At 34.4% G+C, this 21269-nt stretch overlaps 1 protein-coding gene across 1 annotated transcript in view; it reads left to right on the top strand.

Moving 5' to 3' along the window:
- Positions 1 to 21269, top strand: part of LRRIQ3 (leucine rich repeats and IQ motif containing 3) — a gene marked incomplete at its 3' end in the record, with an annotated part of 232002 nt that overhangs the window by 205373 nt on the left and 5360 nt on the right. The window contains exon 7 of the mRNA XM_079901948.1: positions 19804 to 20533. Within this exon, the coding sequence (XP_079758074.1) occupies positions 19804 to 20533 (730 nt within the window). The remainder of the gene's footprint in view (positions 1 to 19803; positions 20534 to 21269) is intronic.

Genomic DNA, 21269 nt, shown 5'->3' with positions numbered 1-21269 from the left:
GACCTGAAGTGAGTCTCCTCTAGTCAGTGTATATATGAGTCTTGTTGTCATATGCATTCAGCCATTTAGTTTTTCTTACAAAGATCAGAAACAAGGCAAGGATATTCCCTCTCATCACTGCATTTCTACATCACTCTGGAAATTGTAGTTAATGCTGTAATACAAGAAAAGGAAATGAAATATAAACATGTTAAGGAAGAAGAAATAAAATTTTGTTTGCAAATAACATTATTTTCTATGCATAAATGTTTTCCTTAAAAGCCCTCCTGGAACTATTAAGTGATTATAGCAAGGTTAAATGGTAAAAAGTTAATGTACAAATTCTATCAATTTCCTACATACCAGCAATTAAGAAGTGGAATTTGAAAAGAAAAACTTACTATTCACCTTAGCAAACCCCCCCAAGTGAAATAGATAAAATCTAAATCTGAATTTATCTATCTATCTATCTATCTACATGCATATATTATATACAGTATCTTGGTGAGGAAAACTATAAAACTAGGGTGGACAATATCAAAGAATTAAATAATTGGAGAGATATTCTGTTTTCATAGATAGGGAGACACAATATTACCAATATTCCAACTTGATCTACAATTTTAAAACAATACCAATTATGATCTCAGCAAATCATTTTGCACATTGGGTGTTGTTCCATAGCCTAATATATGGTCTATTCTGGAGAATGTGGCCACTTGAGAAGAATATGTATTCTGTCATTGGGTGGTCTGTTAGGTCTGATTAACTTATAGTGTTGGTGAAGCCTTCTATATCCTTGTAGATCTTCTGCACTGCTCATTTATTTTTAGTGCTGAATAATATTGCATTGTGTATATGTTCCTAGTCTACTTATCCATTCACGTATGAAAGGCATCTTGGTTACTTCCAAGTTTGTCAATTACGAATAAAGTTGCTATAAATATCCATGTGCAGGTTTTTGTGTGGACATAAGTTTTCAATTAATTTGGTTAAATACCGGAGATCATGATTACTGGATCATATGGTAAGACAATGTTTGGTTTTGTAAGAACCTGCCAAACTGTCTTCCAAAGTAGCTGTACCGTTTTGTATTTCTACCAGCAATGAATGAGATTTCCTGTTGCTCCATATACCCCCCCCCCCAGCATTTGGTATTGTCATTGTTTTGGATTTTCACAGTTCTAATAGAGTGTACTATATCTCTTTGTTGCTTTCATTTGCAATTCCTTAATGATATATGCTGTTGAATATCTTCATATGTTTATTTGCCAACTATGTATCTTCTCAGGTGAGGGGTCTGTTTTTATCTATGCCAATTTTATTAATTAAATTGCTTGTTTTCTTATTGTTGAGTTTTAGGAGCTCTTTCTATATCTTGGATACTAGCCCTTTATCTGATATGTCTTTTGCAAATGTTTCCTCTAAGTTTGTGGCTTGTCTTCTCATTCTATTGATGTCATCTTTCTCAGAGCAGAAATTTTTAATTTTAATAAAGTGCAGTATATCAATTTTTCCTTTCAAAGATTGTGCCTTTGATGCTGCATCTATAAAGCCATTGCTATACCCAAGGTAATCTAGGTTTTCTTCTGTATTTTCATCTAAGAATTCAGCCAGGAACATAATTAGTTGGATTTCTGAAATGCCATATCCTAGTATTTCAGAAAGTAATTTTAAGCTTACTTAAGGTTTAGGTCCATGACCCATTTTGAGTTGATTTTTGTAAAGGCCATAAAATCTGTGTCTAGGTTCATTTTTTTGCATGTGGATGTCCAGTTGATCCAGCATCACTTGTTGAAAAGACTAGTTTGCTCCACTGTATTGCCTTTGCTTCTTTGTTAACGATTAGTTTACTATATTTATGTGGGTCTATTTCTAGGCTCTTCATTCTGTTCCATTGGTCTGTTTTTCTATTCTTCCTCAATACCACACTGTCTTGATTACTGTAATTGCACACTTTAAAAAGATATATTCTTTGGTATGTGAATTATATCTCAATAAACATGTCATTTGAAAATATAGTGAACAAATAAATGGATAAACAATTACCTTTAAACTAAAAATTAATTGCAAATCTGGATTAATATCAGTTTTAAGATTTACACAATCTAGAATTTTGTTTTGTTTGAAAATAGTCAGGTGTGACAGATATTTGAGGCGAAGAAGTGTAGTTCAAGTATATTATAAAGAGAGAAAAGCTCCAGAAGGGATTTGTAATTATTGTATAATAAAAGGTTAATCAAAATTTATTATCTCAGATAAAGATAGTAAATGTGTATTGGCTCACAGTGTATTCTGATTAATTGCAGCACTCTTCCTACAGTGCTGTTTTTAGATTCTGAGACAACAGCTAGGAGTGTGGAAAAAAAGGCCTTTGTGTAAATGAAATGTCTGTCATCATCAAGGAAGTGAGAATTTGTAGAGTTCAAAGTGAAATTTATAGCTTAGATAATAAAACCTAGATTTAAAAACTTTTTCCAATGTGACAAACATTTTTCACTCAATCCTCACAGCTTATCTGTAAAGTAGGCAGTTTTGTTCTTCCATTTTATAGATGAAGAAACTGTGGCCTTGGAAGTTAAATATCTTGTTTAAAGTTACTTTCTGAAATACTAGGATATGGCATTTCAGAAATCCAGCTAATTTTGTTCTTGGTTTTATTCACCTAATCACTATCCAACAGTGATTCTTACTGTCCAATGGTCCAAAATCAACAGAATGGAAGAGGCAAACCATTTTTTCAGTAGAGTTGGACTAGTATGATCTGTGTGGTCAGTGTGGTCCAAGTTGAATGCATATTTGACAGGATATTAGGTTGAGAAGTTTAGATCTTCAAATTAAGATCCTGCTGTTGGAGCAAAAATAGACGGAGGCATCATGTTCCTTAGAAGATTACAGAAATGGTGGACCTGGGTAAAGGAAAATAATATAATCATCAAAAGACTGGTTCATTGTAATTCAGGAACCTATAGAAAGTTTGACCTTAATACTGAGCCAACATTTGCCCAGAGGGAAATTTATTTTGGTTTTCACTGTTTATGGCTAGGCATGGAATTTTTTGAATATTTTGTTCTATCTAAAATTACCAGATAAGTAGAAGTTTCTAAAATTATACAAAAGGCAAACTTAAAAAGGAAAGAAGTCATAAAGCTGCAATTGAGTTCTTTGGAATAATGAAACTCATCACAAAAGACCACATATTTATGATCTCATTTGTAATAAATGTCCAGTATATATAAATCTATAGGGATGTAAGGTAGATAAGTCATTGCCTAGGTGTGGTGAGGTGGTGGAGGCTGGGGGCTGGAGAGTGACTCTAATGGTTGTAGCATTTCTTTTTGGCATAATAAAAATATTCTAAATCTAGATTGTGGTGATGGTTGCAGAACTCTGAATATATTAGAATCATTGTATGGTACACTTTAATGGTTTAATGGTTAATTTTCATGGTATATTAAATATATCTCAGTAAAGATCTTGAAAAAGTCACAGATAAACATTTTTAAAACATGTGGATGTCAGCAATGGTGATGTTTATCTGAGATGTTGCTGTCATTAACAGGAGCAATTGAAACAACATTGAAATCAAAACAACAATTTGTAAGCAACCTTATTAGTTGATGATCAAGTAACAATATTTTAAGTATTTTACATATTAGTATGTAAGGTGCTTATAAATATGTATTGTACTGCTATCACTTTCAAGGCATTGTTTTTGGAAATTATAGGTTTTTGTGGTTAACTTGTAATACATTACAATTTTTCCCATGTAGAATATAGACAAATAGGCTCCTGTATAGTAGTTTCACACAGAATGTCTAGTTTTCAGAAATACATTAATGCTATTAAGTGGAAAGATAATTTCTCTGCATCTTTCTAACTTTCTATCCTATTGCAGTCAGTTTCCAATATAACTCTGTTACATGTGAGATATACGGTTTTTTGTAACCTTCAATTATGATGATGATCTTGGATCATATCTTAGGCCATTTATACCACATTTTGTGCATATATGTAATGGGATGGGGTAGTAGAAGACCTCAGACACTTTTGTATTGTTACAAAGAAAATTCATCTTGGAAGAAAATGGCCACTGTCACTGTAATTTCAGTGACATTTATTTGCCTAAATCAGGGAAAACTCAGTGCATGACAGAAGTTGTCTCTGCTTTTTTCTTTACATTTACTTTCTTTGTCCTTTCCTTCCTATTCTTTGCTTCACCAGAACTCAAAGCTGACTCAAAGCCTATTTACCACACAAGGCCATCTACTTGTGCTGAGATGTCATACACTTTGTTGAAAAGATCAACTGCTTCAGATCCATTTTTGAGCATTCATATCATAGCTACACTGAAGTCTTAGACCACTTGTTTCTTCGCAGGTGGCTCATAAATGTATAATACATTTAGAATAACCAGATAAGCTCCATTGACCACAAATGTTACTGGCTTCTGTGTTCCTGTGAGTGCTAAAGGTTCATGTGACAATAAAACTGTTGAGATAATTGAAAATAAATTGATTATAATGTGGTCTAGTTGTTTTGCTCTTAAATAGAGAAGTTAATATGAAGTACAAATATAAGGATAATTTCTTTTTATCAAATATTTATTTTTCATATGGTAAACTATATCTAAACAAATTGTGTTGCCCTTCGTTGAATAATTCAGTTTGTGGAAATTGTAGCTGTACCTCAAAATTACCAGGTGTTCTTAAATAAAAAGTATACAAAGATGTCATTTTCCTCAATTTTTACCTGAGTATTATTAGTAGTCATGTAAACAGAAGCAAATAGTATGAGTTCAAAATGATCTTCTTATTTTTAGGATAAAATATTTTAAATGACATTGTATTAACAGAAAATGATTTTTTTAGATAAAGAATTTAAATGCGCCGTTAGTGAAACATTAGCTCGTGTTTGAGTATGAAAGCTATGAACTTCAAAAAGATTAACGCGTATAAGAATATTTAATCTAGGTCATAAAATCTGATTTTTCTCCTGTAGTTCTTGTCTCAACACATGGCATCACCATCCATTCAGTCCCTCAATCCAAAATGCTAGCATTCATCCTTGGTTGTATTTTTTTCCCCCTCTCCTCTGTGATCTGATTTGTCATCAAGCCTTATTGGCTTTGCCTTTAAAGCATATCCTAAATCTTTCCTCTCCTGTGCAACTTCATTGCTTTCACTCTAGCCCTACCTGCCGTCAAATCTTGTTTGGGCCTCTATGGTAGCCTTTAAAACAGTTTCCCTCCTTTATTCTCTCGCGGTCCACATTCACATCCATTTTCTTCATGGTGAAATCACACATCATATCACTCACCTACTTAAATGGCTCTAAATCTCAGAATAATATCCAAACTTTTTTCCTGTGGCCTACAATGTCCCATTTAATCTGGTTCCTGCCGTACTTCTCTGACCACATCTCACACCACCCTCCTTTTGCTCACTGAGGTCTAGCAAAAATGGCTTTCTTTCTGTATCCCTAACAGACCATGTGTTCCTGCCTATTATTTTTTCAGTAGCTTCTCATTTCTCCTGGAATACTCTTTTCCCCAAAATTTTCCCACTGAATATTCCTTATTATCTTTCAGATTTGAGATGAAATTGAATTTCCTTTAAGAAATCTTTCTTGTCTACCTAATATAATTACTAGACTTGCTGTCATTTTAACCTGATTGATTTTCATCAGAGCACTTATTCCTTGATATTTTCTTATTTATGATTTTATCTGTCTTTTCCCACTAGAAGTTCCATAAGACTGTGTCTTTCATAATGCATCACCTCCCTTGTCTACAAAAGTGTCTTACACATAGCAAATGTTCAATGCTAAGTATACATTTTTCATATATATTATATTTGTTATCTGATTGCTACATTTAACAGCAAAAAACTTTTTTATTAAAGAAAGATTGAAAATATCCATAGAAACCAAATAATTCTAAAACAATTAAAAAGGAAGATAAAATTTAGAGGAAAAATTAAGAAAATTAAGAACTGGAAGGAGTTTGAATAAGAAATTTTACACTTGTTCCTGAATTTCAACTGAATTTTCAAGCTACTGAAATACGAATGGATGGATGGAAGAATGGATAGATAGATGAATTAATAGATGAATAAATCAAAATGACTCTAGGAAGCTTGAAGCTATTAAGGTCTTCATTGAGACTATATGTAATTTTAAGTAGCTGCCATTGGGAGAAATTGGTATCTATTACATTAATAAAACACTGAAATTGAGAGTTGAGATGTGAGCCTGGATAAATGCTCACAGAGTCTTGGACTTACTAGGTAAATTATCCAAAAAGAAATTAAAATAGAAGAATAATTAACATATCAGAATGAATTATAATAGAAATCAAATAGATATTAATAATTTAGTAATGAGAAAAAAGAGAAAAATGAACTCTAATATGACCACAAGTAACAATTAAAAATCCTAAATATCTACATTACAGTGAACTGTATATAGTCTCTGAAGATTCTATGAGGTTTCTGACATTTCTATTTGTTGATTTATACTTTGAAGCTTGTATCATTGGATCTTATCATAAAATTGGGTCATTTAGAGGTTGATATCCTAAGAATTACTTAAAGGGACTTATTTAAATAACACTTAAGGTCTAGCTGTTCTGGCTACTCTAATTGCTGCACTGAAACTTGACAATATCTTTTGGTCTCTGCATACTTAAACTGAAGAAAAATATAAAAGAAAGGGTGAAAGCAAGGAGGAAATACATCTATCATTGTTTGCATTGTAGACACTAGTTAAATTCAAAGTGGGGAGGTGCATTTTGTGGATTAGGCCTAACTCTGTACTTTTATAAAAAGAATTATTTTGTTCTGGTAAGAACTCTTAACATGAAATCTACCCTCTTAACAAATTTTAAGTGTACAATACAGTATGTTGACTACTGATACCATGTTGAAAAGCAGATCTCTAGAGCTTACTCATCTTGTTTAACTGAAACTTTATGCCAGTTGATTAGTAACTCCCCATTTCCTTCTCCCCAGCCCTTGGCAACGGCATTCCACTTGATTCTATGAATTTGACTCTTTTAGATACCTCATATAAATGGAATCATGCAGTATATGTCTTTCTGAGACTGGCTTATTTCAGTTAGAATAATGTCCTCAAGGCTCATTTATGTTGTCCCATATTGCAGAATTTCCTTTTTTTTTAAGGCTGAGTATATTTTATATTCTATTCTATGTATATGTCACATTTTCTTTATCCATTCATCTGTTACAGACATTTGTTTCCACATTTTCGTTATTGTGAATAATGCTGCAATGAAATAGGAGTGCTAATATTTCTTCAAGATCCTGATTTCAGTTCTTTCTGGCAAATACCCAGAAATTGGATTTCTGGATCATATGGGGTAGTTCTATTTTGAATTTTTTAAGAACCTCCATACTGTTTTCCATAGTGGCTGCATTGCCACCAACAGTGTGCAAGGGTTCCAGTTTCTCCATATCCTTACCAACACTTGTCTTTTGCTGTTTTGACCCTGACAGGTATGAGGTAATATCTCATTGTGGTTTTGACTTACATTTTCCTGATGACTAGTGACATTGAACCTTTTTTTTTTTTTTTGGCCTTTCACTACCCACTACGTGCTTTTTTTGTAAATTTTTATTGGAGTATAGTCGATTTACAATGTAGTATTAGTTTCTGCTGCACAGCAAAGTGAATCAGTTATACATATATCCACTCTTTTTTAGATTCTTTTCCATATAGGTCATTACAGAGTATTGTGAAGAGTTCCCTGTGCTATACAGCAGGTACTTATTAGTTATCTATTTTATATATAGTAGTGTGTATATGTCAGTCCTAATCTCCCAATTTATCCCTCCCCCTCCAAACATTTTTTAATATGTCTGTTGGCCATTTTGTATATCTTCTTTGGAGAAATATCTATTCATGTCTTTAGTCTATTTTAAAAATTGTAATATTAATTTTTTTACTATTGAGTTTTAGGAGTTTCTTATTTATTTTGGAGATTAAACCTGTATCAGACATATAATTTGCAAATATTTTTTTCCCATTCCATAGGTTGCCTTTTTACTCTGTTGATTGTTTGCTTTGTTGTGCAGAAGCTTTTTAGTTTGATGTAATCTCATTTTTCTATTTTTGCTTTTGTTGCCTGTGCTTTTGGTGTCATATCCATTAAATCATTGTCAAGACTGATGTCATGACATTTCTCCTATATTTTCTTCTAGGAGTTTTAGTGTTTCACGTCCTATATTTAAGTCTTTAGTCTGTTTTGAGTGATTTTTTTGTGTTTAATATGAGATAAGATTTCAATTTTATTCTTTTGCATGTAGAGATCCAGTTTTCCTTACACGGTTTATTTAAGAGACTATCCTTTCTCCCTAGTATATTCTTGGCACCTTTGTTAAAGATCAGTTGACTGTATATGCACAGATTTATTTCTGGGCTCTATTCTATTCTCCATTTGTTAAAAGTCTTTCTGCCAGTGCACTAGTGTTTGTATTACTGTAGCTTTGTAATATATTTTGAAATCATGGCATGTGATGCTTCTAGCTATGTTCTTTCTCAAGGTTGATTTGGCAATTTGTGGTCTTTTGTGCTTTCATATCAATTGTAGAATTGCTCTTTTTCTATTTCTGTAAACAATGCCATTAGGCTTTTGATAGGGATTGAACTGAATTTGTAGATTGCTTTGTGTAGTATGGACATTTTAACAATATTCTTCTGGTCCTTGAACATGAGATATCTTTCTGTGTATTTGTGTCTTCATTTTCTTTCATCAATGTCTTAATGTTTTCAGTGTAGAGATTTCTCACCTGCTTTGTTAAATCTATTTCTTAGTATTTCATTGTTTTAATGCTATTATAAATGTGACTGATTTATTAATTTCTTTTTCACATAGTTTGTCATTAGTGTATAGAAATGAAACTGATTTGTGTATGTTGATTTTGTATCCTGTGACTTTACTGGATTACTCAGTTCTAATCATTTGTGTGTGTGTGTGGGGGGGGGGGTCTTTAGAGTTTTCTAGATACAGAATCATGTCTTCTGCAAATAGGGAAAATTTAACTTCTCCCTTTCTGATTTTAGATGCCTTTTATTTCTTTTTCTTCTCTGATTACTCTGGCTAGGACTTCCAGTACTATTTTGGACAGGATGACATCCTTACTTTGTTCCTGATATTAGAGGAAAAATTGTGGGAGTTTATTACCCCTAGACCTGCCTTACAAGAAAATGGCTAAAGGGAGTTCTTCAAGTTGAAAGAAAAGAATGCTAAAAAGCAACATGATAAACTAACTATGTACTTTTAAAATAAGTACTAAGACATTTTAAGACACTAAGACAGAGAGCTATTTTATTCCCTCTATTATCTACCAAAACAGTATTAAACATTTCATCATTTTGTGTGTGTGTGCACTCCTTTTAGCCCTCTGCTTAAGAAATAGCAAAAGAAAGAGAAAACAAAGAAACAGAAAAGCTTCTGAGTATATTTGGACCCTGAGTGTTTTTTGCTTTTTATTTTTTAAAGTGGGGTGATGTGTTAGATATAAAAGACTTCCTTGCAATGGAGTTTCTCTAAGTGTGAAGGTCTTTAGGCCATTTTACTACATATTTTGGAACAGAAATCATTGGCAGGCATGACATCCAAATGTGACTCCATAATTTTATTAAAGGATTGCTTAATGGACAGATTCCTTTCCATTTTTTGTAGCAGCATTAAAGAAAAAAAAAAAAACCTAGCATGAATTTTGCTTGGGGTTCAGATTTTCATGTTATTTGCTTAATAGCTACAATTTGTTAAACATCTCGTTTTATATGGAGGAAGCATAAATAATAATTTAATGGTGAGTGTTAAAGAGCTTCTTGTCATTTAAAAATTCAACCAGGGGTTTCTGAGAACACCTATGTGTGTACCCAGTCATGATTCTGATACCCTGCTCTTGTCTTTCAGGTTAAGTGTGCAACTAGAAACTATGTTAATACCTTATTTTCTTCAATCTTATGACAGTTCTTTAAATCAATGGTCAAGTAATTGTCCTTTTTAAGCCTGTAATTCAAGTAGCCAGTTCTAATTTTTTTTCTGAAAAAAATTGTTATACAAAGGAGGAGCATTAAATAGAGTTATATAAATTATTTTCTTATGTGACTCAGCAGTTTAGGTAAAGGATTAACTCCATAACAGTGTCAAGCAATGTTTAGGAAATATGCAACAATCTATCTCTAGGCATTTTCCTATGGTAAGTTTGGGTCAGAGATGCAGTACCAAAACTTCCTCATGTCATGTTTTTCCTTTTCTATTTGAACTGTGTTTTGACAGTTTGTTTGCAATATTTTATGTCAATGCCCTTCATATTCAAAGGTGTTGCCCCTTATAGTATTGCTTGCCTTATATATATTAGATAGGTGACCTTCAGGCCTTTTCATTTGGATTATATTTATTGTCAATTCCCTAATTCACAAAAAAGAATGCCATTTTGGGGCCTATTGTTACTGACAAGTTCTTACTGGATATCAAGTCACTCCAGGTTATATAGAAGCTGCTCAGATCACCAATCTGCCTCACAGATTTGAACTTGTATATAAGTGACTTTTGTGATTATTATTTTTGTCTTGTAATAATATAAAAGAAGCAGGGAAAGTGTCACCAATACAAAGCTGTTATACATGTAGACCTTATACTTGCTTGTATGGAAAGTTCACTTTGCAACCTCCTAGATTATTATAGTCACTGTTTGGCTCTTAATGCTGTCAGCTGGATCTAATAAAGAACCTTGATGCCATTGTCAGGTAATACACAGGTGAAGCAAAAATGCTGTTAAGCGGAAAAAAAGATGTCAGTAGAAGGGAAAAATGGAAAAGAAAGAATAAGTTAACATGATGAGTAAAGTATATATCAGATAATTCAAATTGGTCATCCCTCTGCTATACTTAAATCTTGTAGTGGAACTCTTGACTTCCTTATAAAACACAAACTGTCTCTGAGAAAAATTAATACATTTAAAAGTCATTTCACATGTATTTTTTAAATTCTAGTTTTGTATATAATACTTATATTTAATAAATAGTTGAATTTTTAAAATTGTATACCAAAAATGTAGAACACTATGCTAACTGTAGTAGAGGATATAAAGATATATATAACATATCCCCTATCCTTTAAAAACTAAAACTTACTAAAAGAGTTAAGATGTGCAGCTATAGCACAAGCAGAATTCTTTATGAACTATCTGAGTGGATTTTGTCCCACTGCTATAAGACAGTGCTTCCAGTTATGGCACAAATCAATAATAATAATATTTGTAAAGTGTGCTAGGTTAAAATGAGAGAGAGTTTGTAATTAGTAGAAAATTTATTGTTTAAATTATCTAATTACAGTAATAAAAACAGAATATAAAATATTAGATATCAAATTTTGAGTTTATATAAAACTTATAAATAATGTCTTTAAAACCATCTCATTGTTGGACTTGAACTTGAATTCCATGAACATAAAATATTTACACAAGATGCAGTGATTTTTAAAATATGTCCACAAATCCACTGATACTCTTCCCTTCAAAAAGTGGAGCCTAATTCTCCTCCCCTTGTGGGGTGGACTTAGGGACTTAAATATAAAGAATAGAATATGGCAAAAGAGATGATATGTGACTCATAAGACTCATCACAGAAGATATTTTGTCCTGCTCTGGGCTCTCTGTTAGATCACTTGATCGGGGGGAAGTCAGCTGCCATGTCAGAAGAACACATATGTATACCAAGTAGTTATTTTGAAAGACCCACAGCAAGGAACTGAGGCCTTCAACCAACAGCCAGTAAGAAACTTAGACATTTGTCAATAGTCAGGTGAACGAGCAGACTTGGAATGGAATCCTCCAACTGCAGTCAAGCCTTTGGATGCCTGCAACCCTGGCTGACATCTTAATTATAATATCATTGGGAAACTCTGAGCCTCAGCCACCCAGCTAGACTACTCTTGCATTTTTACCCTAAAGAAACTGAAATAATAAAAGTTTATTGTTTTAAAGCCTTTATGTTTTAGAGTAATTCGTTAAGTAGCAATAGGTATTTAATATACCAAGTTTTAATTATAATCATTTTTAAGTCTTCATCGTCTCCAATAACAAGTAATTTAGGCTGAATAACTGATAAAAATATAAAACTTTTTACTTTACTTTCAGACATTTCCAATAGTTGAAAGATTCTGTGCAAGAATTTATTTTCCCATTTCTTTCATTGACAAGTATAAACTTGATTGTATGTGTGTGAAAATGTGAATGGACTTCAAATCTAATTGAATTTTTATATCATCCTATATTTCAAAATTATGATGAAACTCTAATTTACAGAAGAAAAGCCATTCTGCTTCTAGGAAGTATGTCATTAAAAATGTTTATCAACCAAAAATGGATTGAAGTATCTGATATACGTGTATAGTCAGCCCTCCATATCTGACAGTTCCACATCTACAGATTTAACCAACTCGATCTAAGATATTCAGAAAAAAATTTCCAGAAAGTTTGAAAAAACAAAATTTGAATTTGCTACTCACAGGCAACTATTTACATAGCATTTACCTTGTGTTAGGTATTTTAAGTAATCTATAGATGATTCAGGAGTACGTGCATAGGTTATATGCAAATACTACACCGTTTTACGTAAGGGACATGAGCATCAACCCATTGTGGATACGGAGGGATGACTATAGTCTGGATTTGAGAGCCACTACCCCAGATCAGCCGCACCTTGGGCTATGTGCCATATTATGCACCTATTTCATGAGTCTCTTGTCAATAGTAAATAGCACCACACACAGTAACTCACTGCTCAAGTACATTTTCAAGTGATAGAAAGCCTCCTGAGCCCCATTCTATTGCCATGACTGTAGAGTAGTGTCAGATCACACTTGACTCCAAAGGCTCTAGATAAAATTTATGGCAAAGGGGTGCCTAGAGGCTGTAGTAACTCCACTCTCCACAAGGGTGATCAGTGTCTCTGGGCACTCCGTTATTCATTAACAGCTCACTAGTCTGCCACATCACACCAGCTGGGGAACTGTGCTTAGAAATTCAGAAGAGAGAGTACTCCTTTTGTATTGGTCTTCTCGTGCTTCAATAATAAAATGCTACAGAATGGGGAGCTTAAACAACAGAAATTTATCTTCTCACAGTTCCGGAGGCTGGAAATCCAAGATCAGGGTGCTAGCATGGTCATTTTTAGGGAGGCCTCTCATTCTGGCTTGTACACGCCAGACATCTTGCTGTGTGCTTATGTGGCCATTTTAGTCTGTGTGCATGGAGAGGTGGAGAAAGTAAGCTGTCTGGTATCTCTTCTTTTAAGGACATTAATCTTATTAGATCAGGACCATTTTACTTGTTTTCTGCTCTGGTTTGTATATGTCTTCAGTTTTTGTTTCTCTGTTTCTTTTTTTCCTGTTTTTTTGATTATTCAAATACATTTTATAATCCATTTTAATTTATCTGTTGGATTTTTCATTGAACCTCTTCACCTTATGTATTTATTTTCTCTAGAGATTATAATATAAATCCTTAATTTAGCACAATCTACTTAATATTGTACCACTTCACAGAGACTACAGAAAGGAGGAGCCTAAATGGCAGGTGTGGTTGCATGAGTTGTGTATTTTATATGAAGTGCTATCTTTCATGAAAAAATTTTCATTAATAGTATGTGTTTTGGGTTATATTGTTGGCATTGCAAATGTTACATAATCCTCTGGATTCTGTTATAAGAATGTTGACTTTTTTTAAACACACTCTTAAAAACTACTTGCTTTTGAACATTCTCCAGAGTCCTCAGGATTGTTTTGTTTTGTTTTGTTTTTTGCCAGATGTTAGGTAGATGTTAGGATCTTACTTCAACAGTTGACTACTTCTTTAAGCCTCAGTTCCTTTATCTGAAAATGGGGATAAAAACAGTACAGTACTTACCTCATAAGATTGGTAAGAGGACTAAATGAGATAATTTGTTTAAAGGACTCAGAACAATTTGACGTGTAGCAACCATTCAGTAAATATTAACTGTATTGTTATGATTGGTGATCAGTAATATCTTTCTTATGAGGTAATCAATATTAAAGAAAATGATAAATTGTAGTTGGAAGATTATATTAGGTAAGTAAACAAGTATAAAAGCATGCAAGGCTTTATAGGCCATGACAAGTAATTTGAATTTTATCATGAAGGCATATGGAAGCCATAGATCTTTAAAGACACAATTTCAAGAGATTATTATGGCTTCATCACTGTGTGGGAAATTGTGTGTTGGGAAACGCAGAGACTACTTAAGAAGACATTGCAAATAGTCAAAGTAAGAGTTGATAGAAACCTGAATTAGGGTGATAGCAAGGAAATGGAAGAACAGAATCAGTTAATCTGGCTATGTTTTTGAGGTAAACTCTACAAGACTGATCGATAATATGAATAAACTATTAGGTGTTATTTGTTGAGATAAAGGGCTGATTTTAGAGGGAATTAATTATTGGTAGCAACTGAGATCTTTTGAATGTGTTTTGAATGTGCCAAGTTTGAAAAATACCTATAAGACTTCCAAGTGGAAATGATAAATTTGAAAGTTATCAGCATAGAGATTGATATTTAAAGCCATGAACGTGATTCACTTCAGAAGAGAAAATAGAGATGGGAAGGGGACCTAGTATCAAGTCCTCAACTACTCCAGAAATTTGGTGAAAAGAAAGAGTCTGAAAACAAAACTAAGAAGAAGTCATCAGAAAGCTGGAAGAAAAATCAGGAGAGTTTTAAACAACATAGGGAAAAAAAAAAGAGATATCTTCAGGATATCAGGAGAGCTTTAGAGAATCTGGAAATCAGAAAATATGGAAAAAAAAAGATTTGAAGGAGGAGAAATGATCAGCTGTGTTAAATGCCATTGAGAGTTCAAGAAAGATTAGAACAGAAAAAATGTGTCCCTTGTATTTATCACCATAGAAGCTTTTGTTAGGGAGAGTTTCAACAGGTGGGTGAGTACAGTAGAGTTGAAATCCATATATAAATAAAAAATTGATAAATTGAAAAATTAATAAAAGGTGAATAAAAGGGCATAGTACAGGGAGACAACTCTCATGGTAGTTTTCACTCTGAAATCAAACAGGAAAAATGGAATAGTAGCTAGAGGGCAATGAGGGTCAAGGGAGTCTTGTTGTTCTTGCATTGGTGGTGGTAGAGGTGATTATGGTAGTTTAAACATGGCTGTGAATGATCCAGTAGTGAGGGGATGATAAAGGAGAGAGTTAGGATAATTGCAGAAGCGAAGCTAAAGGGGGATGGGACCAAAGCACATGTAAAGAATTTGGCCTCTGCTGAAAGAAGGGATGCTTCCTTCATTGTATCAGGGTAGAAGAAGATGCATGAATATACAGACAAGTTTATAAATTTGGTTATGGAAATATGAGAACATTTCCATCACTTGACTTCTGTTTTTACTGTAATGAATGAGATGAATTATAAAGTCCTGAAACAAAATATACATACAAAGAAGCCTTTCCTGTATGTTCTGTGTTAACTGTCCAGTGGATGTTGAGGGGTGTGATAAAATGCTTTGCTGTATTTTCCCCAGTCATTACTAAATTATGTGGCTATTTGAACACTATGCCATTGATGGAATTAAAGAGATAAGATAAACTCCTTGTTTTCCATATCAAATATAATGAAAAAAACAATAACATATTGTTCTTACTCTTTGTCAGGCCCTGCTCTAATAATTATATATTATACTTTATCAGGCTTTTTTCATTTTATTAATTCACTTAATCCTGTTAGAACCCTATAAATTGGGTATTATCATCCACAGTTATCAGACTGAAGCCCAGAGAATCGAATAACTTGCCTACACTTAGTAAATAGTAGAACTAGATTCAAATCCAGCCAAATTGTCTCCAGATTTTAGGCTTTCACCACTATGCAAAGGACATTGATCTTGAGCAACAGATTCACTCGTTCATTCATCTACTCATCCATCCAACAAATATATTTATTGGCATTTACTATTTAGTTAAGCCCACTAGCCCCCTAAAAAGAAAACCCTACTCTCTGCAAAATACTAAGAATGGAGGATGAAAAAAAAAAAGAAAAGTACAGTCCCTACCACTAAGGAAATTATATCTAGCTTGCTACTATGGCAAAGAATTACTACATAGAGCTTTAATATCAATGAAATGTGTGGTAAATTCTATAAGGAAGGAAGTGATATGAGAATTTAAAAACTATCCACTCTTATTTAAAGAATAAAGAAAAGTGACATGTGAAGAGACCTTGAAAAATGCATAGAATGTGAACTTACGTAAATAGGGAAAACAACATACTGGACAAAACATTAAATAACATAAGCAAAAGCCCAAAGATGGAAAGATGTGGCAGATGTATAGGGGGGGAAAAATGGAGCTCTTCTCCTATAATATAGGATCCTAAGTTTAACTGTAAAGGACCATGAAGGTTTTGTTTTCCTTCGTCTGGGTGGAAGGCATGACATGATTAGAGTCCTAGTTTTAAAAGATGAATTGTATAGCAGTGAGTGATATCTTGAAGCAGAGAAGGAAACTGGGAGGTTTTTAAAAGTGCTAATGGGATTATGTTCAAGCAACCACTGAGAAAAATGTCAATCATCAGCCAAAAAGTAATTATAGTTAGTATACACAATGAAGTACAGCTTCTATCTTCAAAGAGCCTCCAGTTTCACCAAGGAGGCAAGACTTACTTACATTAAACTATTAAGGGACAAACATATATGTATTGGTAACTGTGATGTTGTGATTTATAACAAGAAAGATATATTTGGTCCTTGTCCCCAGTTCTGGCATAGAGCTCCTGACGCTTCCTAAGTGATGAGAGCAGAGCAACAAAGACATCTTTTGTTATGTTAGTGAGGTGACTTTTGGAACTCATCTAAGGATGAGGGCTGGTTTCCAGGGGAATCAACCACATGATTAGAGGGTTAGAACTTTCAATCCCAAACCTGACCTCTGGGGAGGGAAGAGTAGCTGGATTGAGTTCAGTTTTCAAAGGCCAGTGATTTGATCAATCACACCTGCGTAATGAAGCCTCCATAAAACTCCAAAAGGACTGGGTGCAGAGAGCTTCCAGATTGGTGAACACATGGAGATTCAGGGGGAGTGATGTGCTTAGAGAGAGAGCATGGAAGCTTCTCACCCTTTTCCAGTCCTTTGCCCTATGCATCTCTTCCCTCTGGTTGTTCCTGAGTTATATCCTTTTATAACAAACCAGTAATTTACTAACTTAAATGTTTGTCTGAGTTCTGTGAGCTGCTCTAGCAAATTAATTGATACCAAGGAGAGGGTTGTTGGAACCTCCAATCTATAGCTGGTTGGTCAGAAGCACACATGATAAGATGGACTTGTTGCAGGAAATGGGGTGCAAGAGAATGGTCACATCCCAGGTCTTGGGCAAGTCCTTGGGACAGACCGCCAAGTGAGGTTCCTTGGATTTGCACAGGAAAGCATTCAAGAGCGAGCAGAAATAGAGTGAAAGCAGAATTATTCAGAGAGAGATACACTCCATAGACAGAGTGTGGGCTGTCTCAGAAGGCAAGAGGCCCCAGGATATAGGGTTGTTAGCTTTATGGGCTGGGTAATATCATAGGCTAACAAGTGGGAGGATTATTCCAACTATTTGGGGAAGGGGCAGCGATTTCCAAGAATTAGGCCACTGCCCACTTTTTGGCCTTTTATGGTTAGCCTAGGAACTGTCATGGCGCCTGTGGGAGTGTCATTTAGCATGCTGATGTATTACAGTGAGCGTATAATGAGGCTCAAGATATACTGCTTTTTTTTTTTTTTTTTTTGCAGTACGCAGGCCTCTCACTGCTGTGGCCTCTCCCGCTGCAGAGCACAGGCTCCGGACACGCAGCCTCAGCGGCCATGGCTCACGGGCCCAGCCGCTCTGCGGCATGTGGGATCCTCCCAGACCTAGGGCACGAACCCGTGTCCCCTGCATCGGCAGGCGGACTCTCAACCACTGCGCCACCAGGGAAGCCCCTGGAAGTCCAGTCTTAAGCCATCTTGGGCCTAGTAGGTTCTAACCAGTTTTTGTGTATCCTCATGTACTGTGGCATTCTTTTAAAGGTTGTGCCCTGCCCCCTTCCCTCCTATCTTAGACTTGCAATTAGCATCCAAAGAGAGAGGGGGGAGGGCAGGATGGTAGGACTGAGCTCTTAACCTGTGGAATCTGATCCTATCTCCAGGTAGGTAGTATCAGAATTAAGTTGAATTGTAGGACACCCAGCTTGTGTCAGAGCATCCTTTGGTGGTATGAGAAAACTCCCTCACTCCACACAAACCAGAACCTTTAGGAACATTTTAGTGTTGTGTTTTCTACCCCTGATCTTTTATTCTTGACCAGGTTTCCCATGTCAAGGTTTACACATAAAATTAAATTTACTCATAAGAGTACCTTTTCTAGGTAGTTGTTCCAGACCACACCCTGTTTACTCTAGACTTGAAATTCTGGCTTTCATTCCTCTGAGTCTCTAGTGCCTTGCTTTGGACTCAAACTCTTAATGCTTTATATTTGGACACTTCGGCTTTCACTTGCTAGCCTTGTTTTTCTACTTTGCTCTAGGCTCTGCTTCCTTTTCTACTGTTAATATTCCTGTGGCCTCAAGTGAAAATCCTACCTGTTCACTTCTTTCCTACTGCCTGACTAGCCCACAGGTTCTGCCCTTCTTCATGGTCACCTTGACTTCCATAAATGTTCCACCATCAGATTTGGCATTATGACATATAAAAACTTTAAGAGAGTCTTCTAATAGAAGATTAAAAGATTAGAAAAGATGAAACCCTCATAGACTAGAGTTAGCAGAGATTCAATTTCAATAGAGAGAGGGAATCAGTCAAACACAGGAAACATATTTTCTGAAGATTAATAAGCATTCTTTTTTTACCTGTATTTGCCACCTGGTCCTAAATTCATCAACTGGTTTGTCAGGAAATAAATAATGAACAACAATGTGATTCAGGTTTTTATATTGGATAGCTTGGCTCTGATAACAAATAAACCCAGAAACATATATTGATCAAATATAATTACCTTTTATTTCTGGCTTCCATAAGAGTCCAAGTTGGATAATCCTGGTCAGCGAGTACTTTTTCAAGCAGGGATTCAGGGAGCCAGAGTCCTTCTACCTTGTAGATCTACCATCTTCTAGCACTTTATCCTAATCTCTGTGCAGTGGGTCAGAAGAAGAAAGAAAATATAGAGGAAGCACATTTGTTTCTTAATAGCCTTGGACCAGAAATGACACATATAACTTTTGCTGACAATGTCCTAGAGAAGACTTAGTCTCACAGCCACACATAATAGCAAAGGAGGCTGAGAGATTTCATTTCTTTGAGTATCCAATGAAGGGAAAAGCAATTTTTAAGGCAGCTATTAGTTTCCACCAGAGTTAAGAAAAATAAGGTAAAATGAATTACAAAGTCCTTTGCAAATATGAGATAATAATAACTATATGTAAAAATAATACGTATGATTAAGTATTAAGTATAAGGTAAAATGCTGCTATTGAGTCAGTGCAAGTTAAATAATTGTGAGAGATAATAAAGGAAATATAAGAATCAGTGCATTTCTTTGTTAAAATATTCCAATAGTGATTTTTCTCTCCAAAAATCACGATTAAATCACAAATTGAAAAGCAATATCAGTTGGGAAAAATGCCCCTTAATAAAGTAAATAACTGGTTCTTGTCAATTTTATTAATGTGGCTTTCAAAACAATTGGGACAGAAAATAAACTGTGCTTAACACTTGTATAATGGATTATATTTGTCTGCTGTGTGATGTAGGTCAGAAAGAGTCTGAAGATAAAATTAAGGATGAAGAATTGAATGTCGATTTTAGGATATCAGTGTTCAAACTACCAGTACATACTTCAGATTCACTGAGGTATACTGCATTATTGAAAGCAAAAGAACAAGATTATTTTCCTATGTATACCGAGCCACTTTCTACCACTCATCAAAAACCAGTAATTAAAATAAAAGACATGCTGTTGGAGAAGAGTGTAAGAAGAGAGTTTCTTACAACACAAAGAACTGGTATGAAACTCCAAGCACTTTATGATATTGATAAATATTGCTCAGAACAAAAGAAGCAGGCAAGCTATAAAAATAAAGTAACAGCTGTAAGCGTGGCACAAGTGGCCAAAGAAGGAGTTAGAATAACTATTCAAGAAAATTTAAATAAGAAAATACATGCTACGCATAAACTAACTGCAAGAGATAATAAGACCATTCAGAATGGTTTACAACGACTTCGGCAGGACAGATCCAACTACCTTGAGAAAGTAAAAGAGAGGAGAGTCCTGTTTCTGGAAGAAAAACAACAAAAGGCTAAAGACCGTTTATTAATTCAAAACTTAAATAATGAGCGCACTCTTTTGACCAAAGCAATGACTAAAATTGACAGATTGAAGAAGAAGCAGGCTGTCTTAAAAGAGAAGAGCCTAATTGTTCAGCAAAAACTGGCAACTGAAAAATATCAAAAGGATTTACTTAAACAAATGAAGGAAATTAGGTAAGTACAGTTTTGATATAATAGAAGCTTTTACGTTGCTGGGGAGGAAAAAATTTTCCTCTGCCTTCTAGATTCTCCTGGCTGGTTTAAGAACTAAATGGATGTGAGACAGATTAACAGGAGAAAATCAAACAAAAGTTTAATAACATCTACACGTGGGAGAGACCCAGGAAAACTGAGTAACTCCCCCAAGTAGCTGAAGCCATCACCTTAAATACCATCTTCAGCTAAAGACAAAAGGAGGTGTTGAGGACGGAGAACCAATTATGAGAGGTTACCAGGAAAAGCACAGTAAACAAGGGTAAGGTTGTCATAGAGATCTGTCACCTGTCTTCTCCATCAAGTTTCTAGAGGTTTGGTCATCCTCTTCCTCAGCTTATAGAGTTGTAAAATAGCTCAAAGAGATGAAAAGACACAGATAATTCTAAAGGGTACACCAGACAGGACCCCCAGTAATTTTATTTTACCCTTTTTTACCCTTGTGTGTCTTTCACATAGTTTTTTTTTTCTTTTTTTTTTTTTCTTCTGATATTAGATTGAAGCTTATCAGCCAGTTTTATCCTGGTTATATTTTAAGTGACCAAACTGTGAATACGTATGTTTAAGGCTTATCTAGAAATACTTAAAGATCATTATAACTGCTTATTTCATTTACATTTTAAAATGCTATTGTTTAAAAAAAGTAGTCTGTACTAGAAAGGAGTGTAAAATAGGAAGAAAGCATTTGTCTTTTCCT

The sequence above is a fragment of the Stenella coeruleoalba genome (assembly GCF_951394435.1).
Source record: "Stenella coeruleoalba genome assembly, chromosome: 1".
In the NCBI taxonomy this organism is placed as follows: Eukaryota; Metazoa; Chordata; class Mammalia; order Artiodactyla; family Delphinidae; genus Stenella; species Stenella coeruleoalba.
This window is presented reverse-complemented; position numbering and strand designations above follow the sequence as displayed.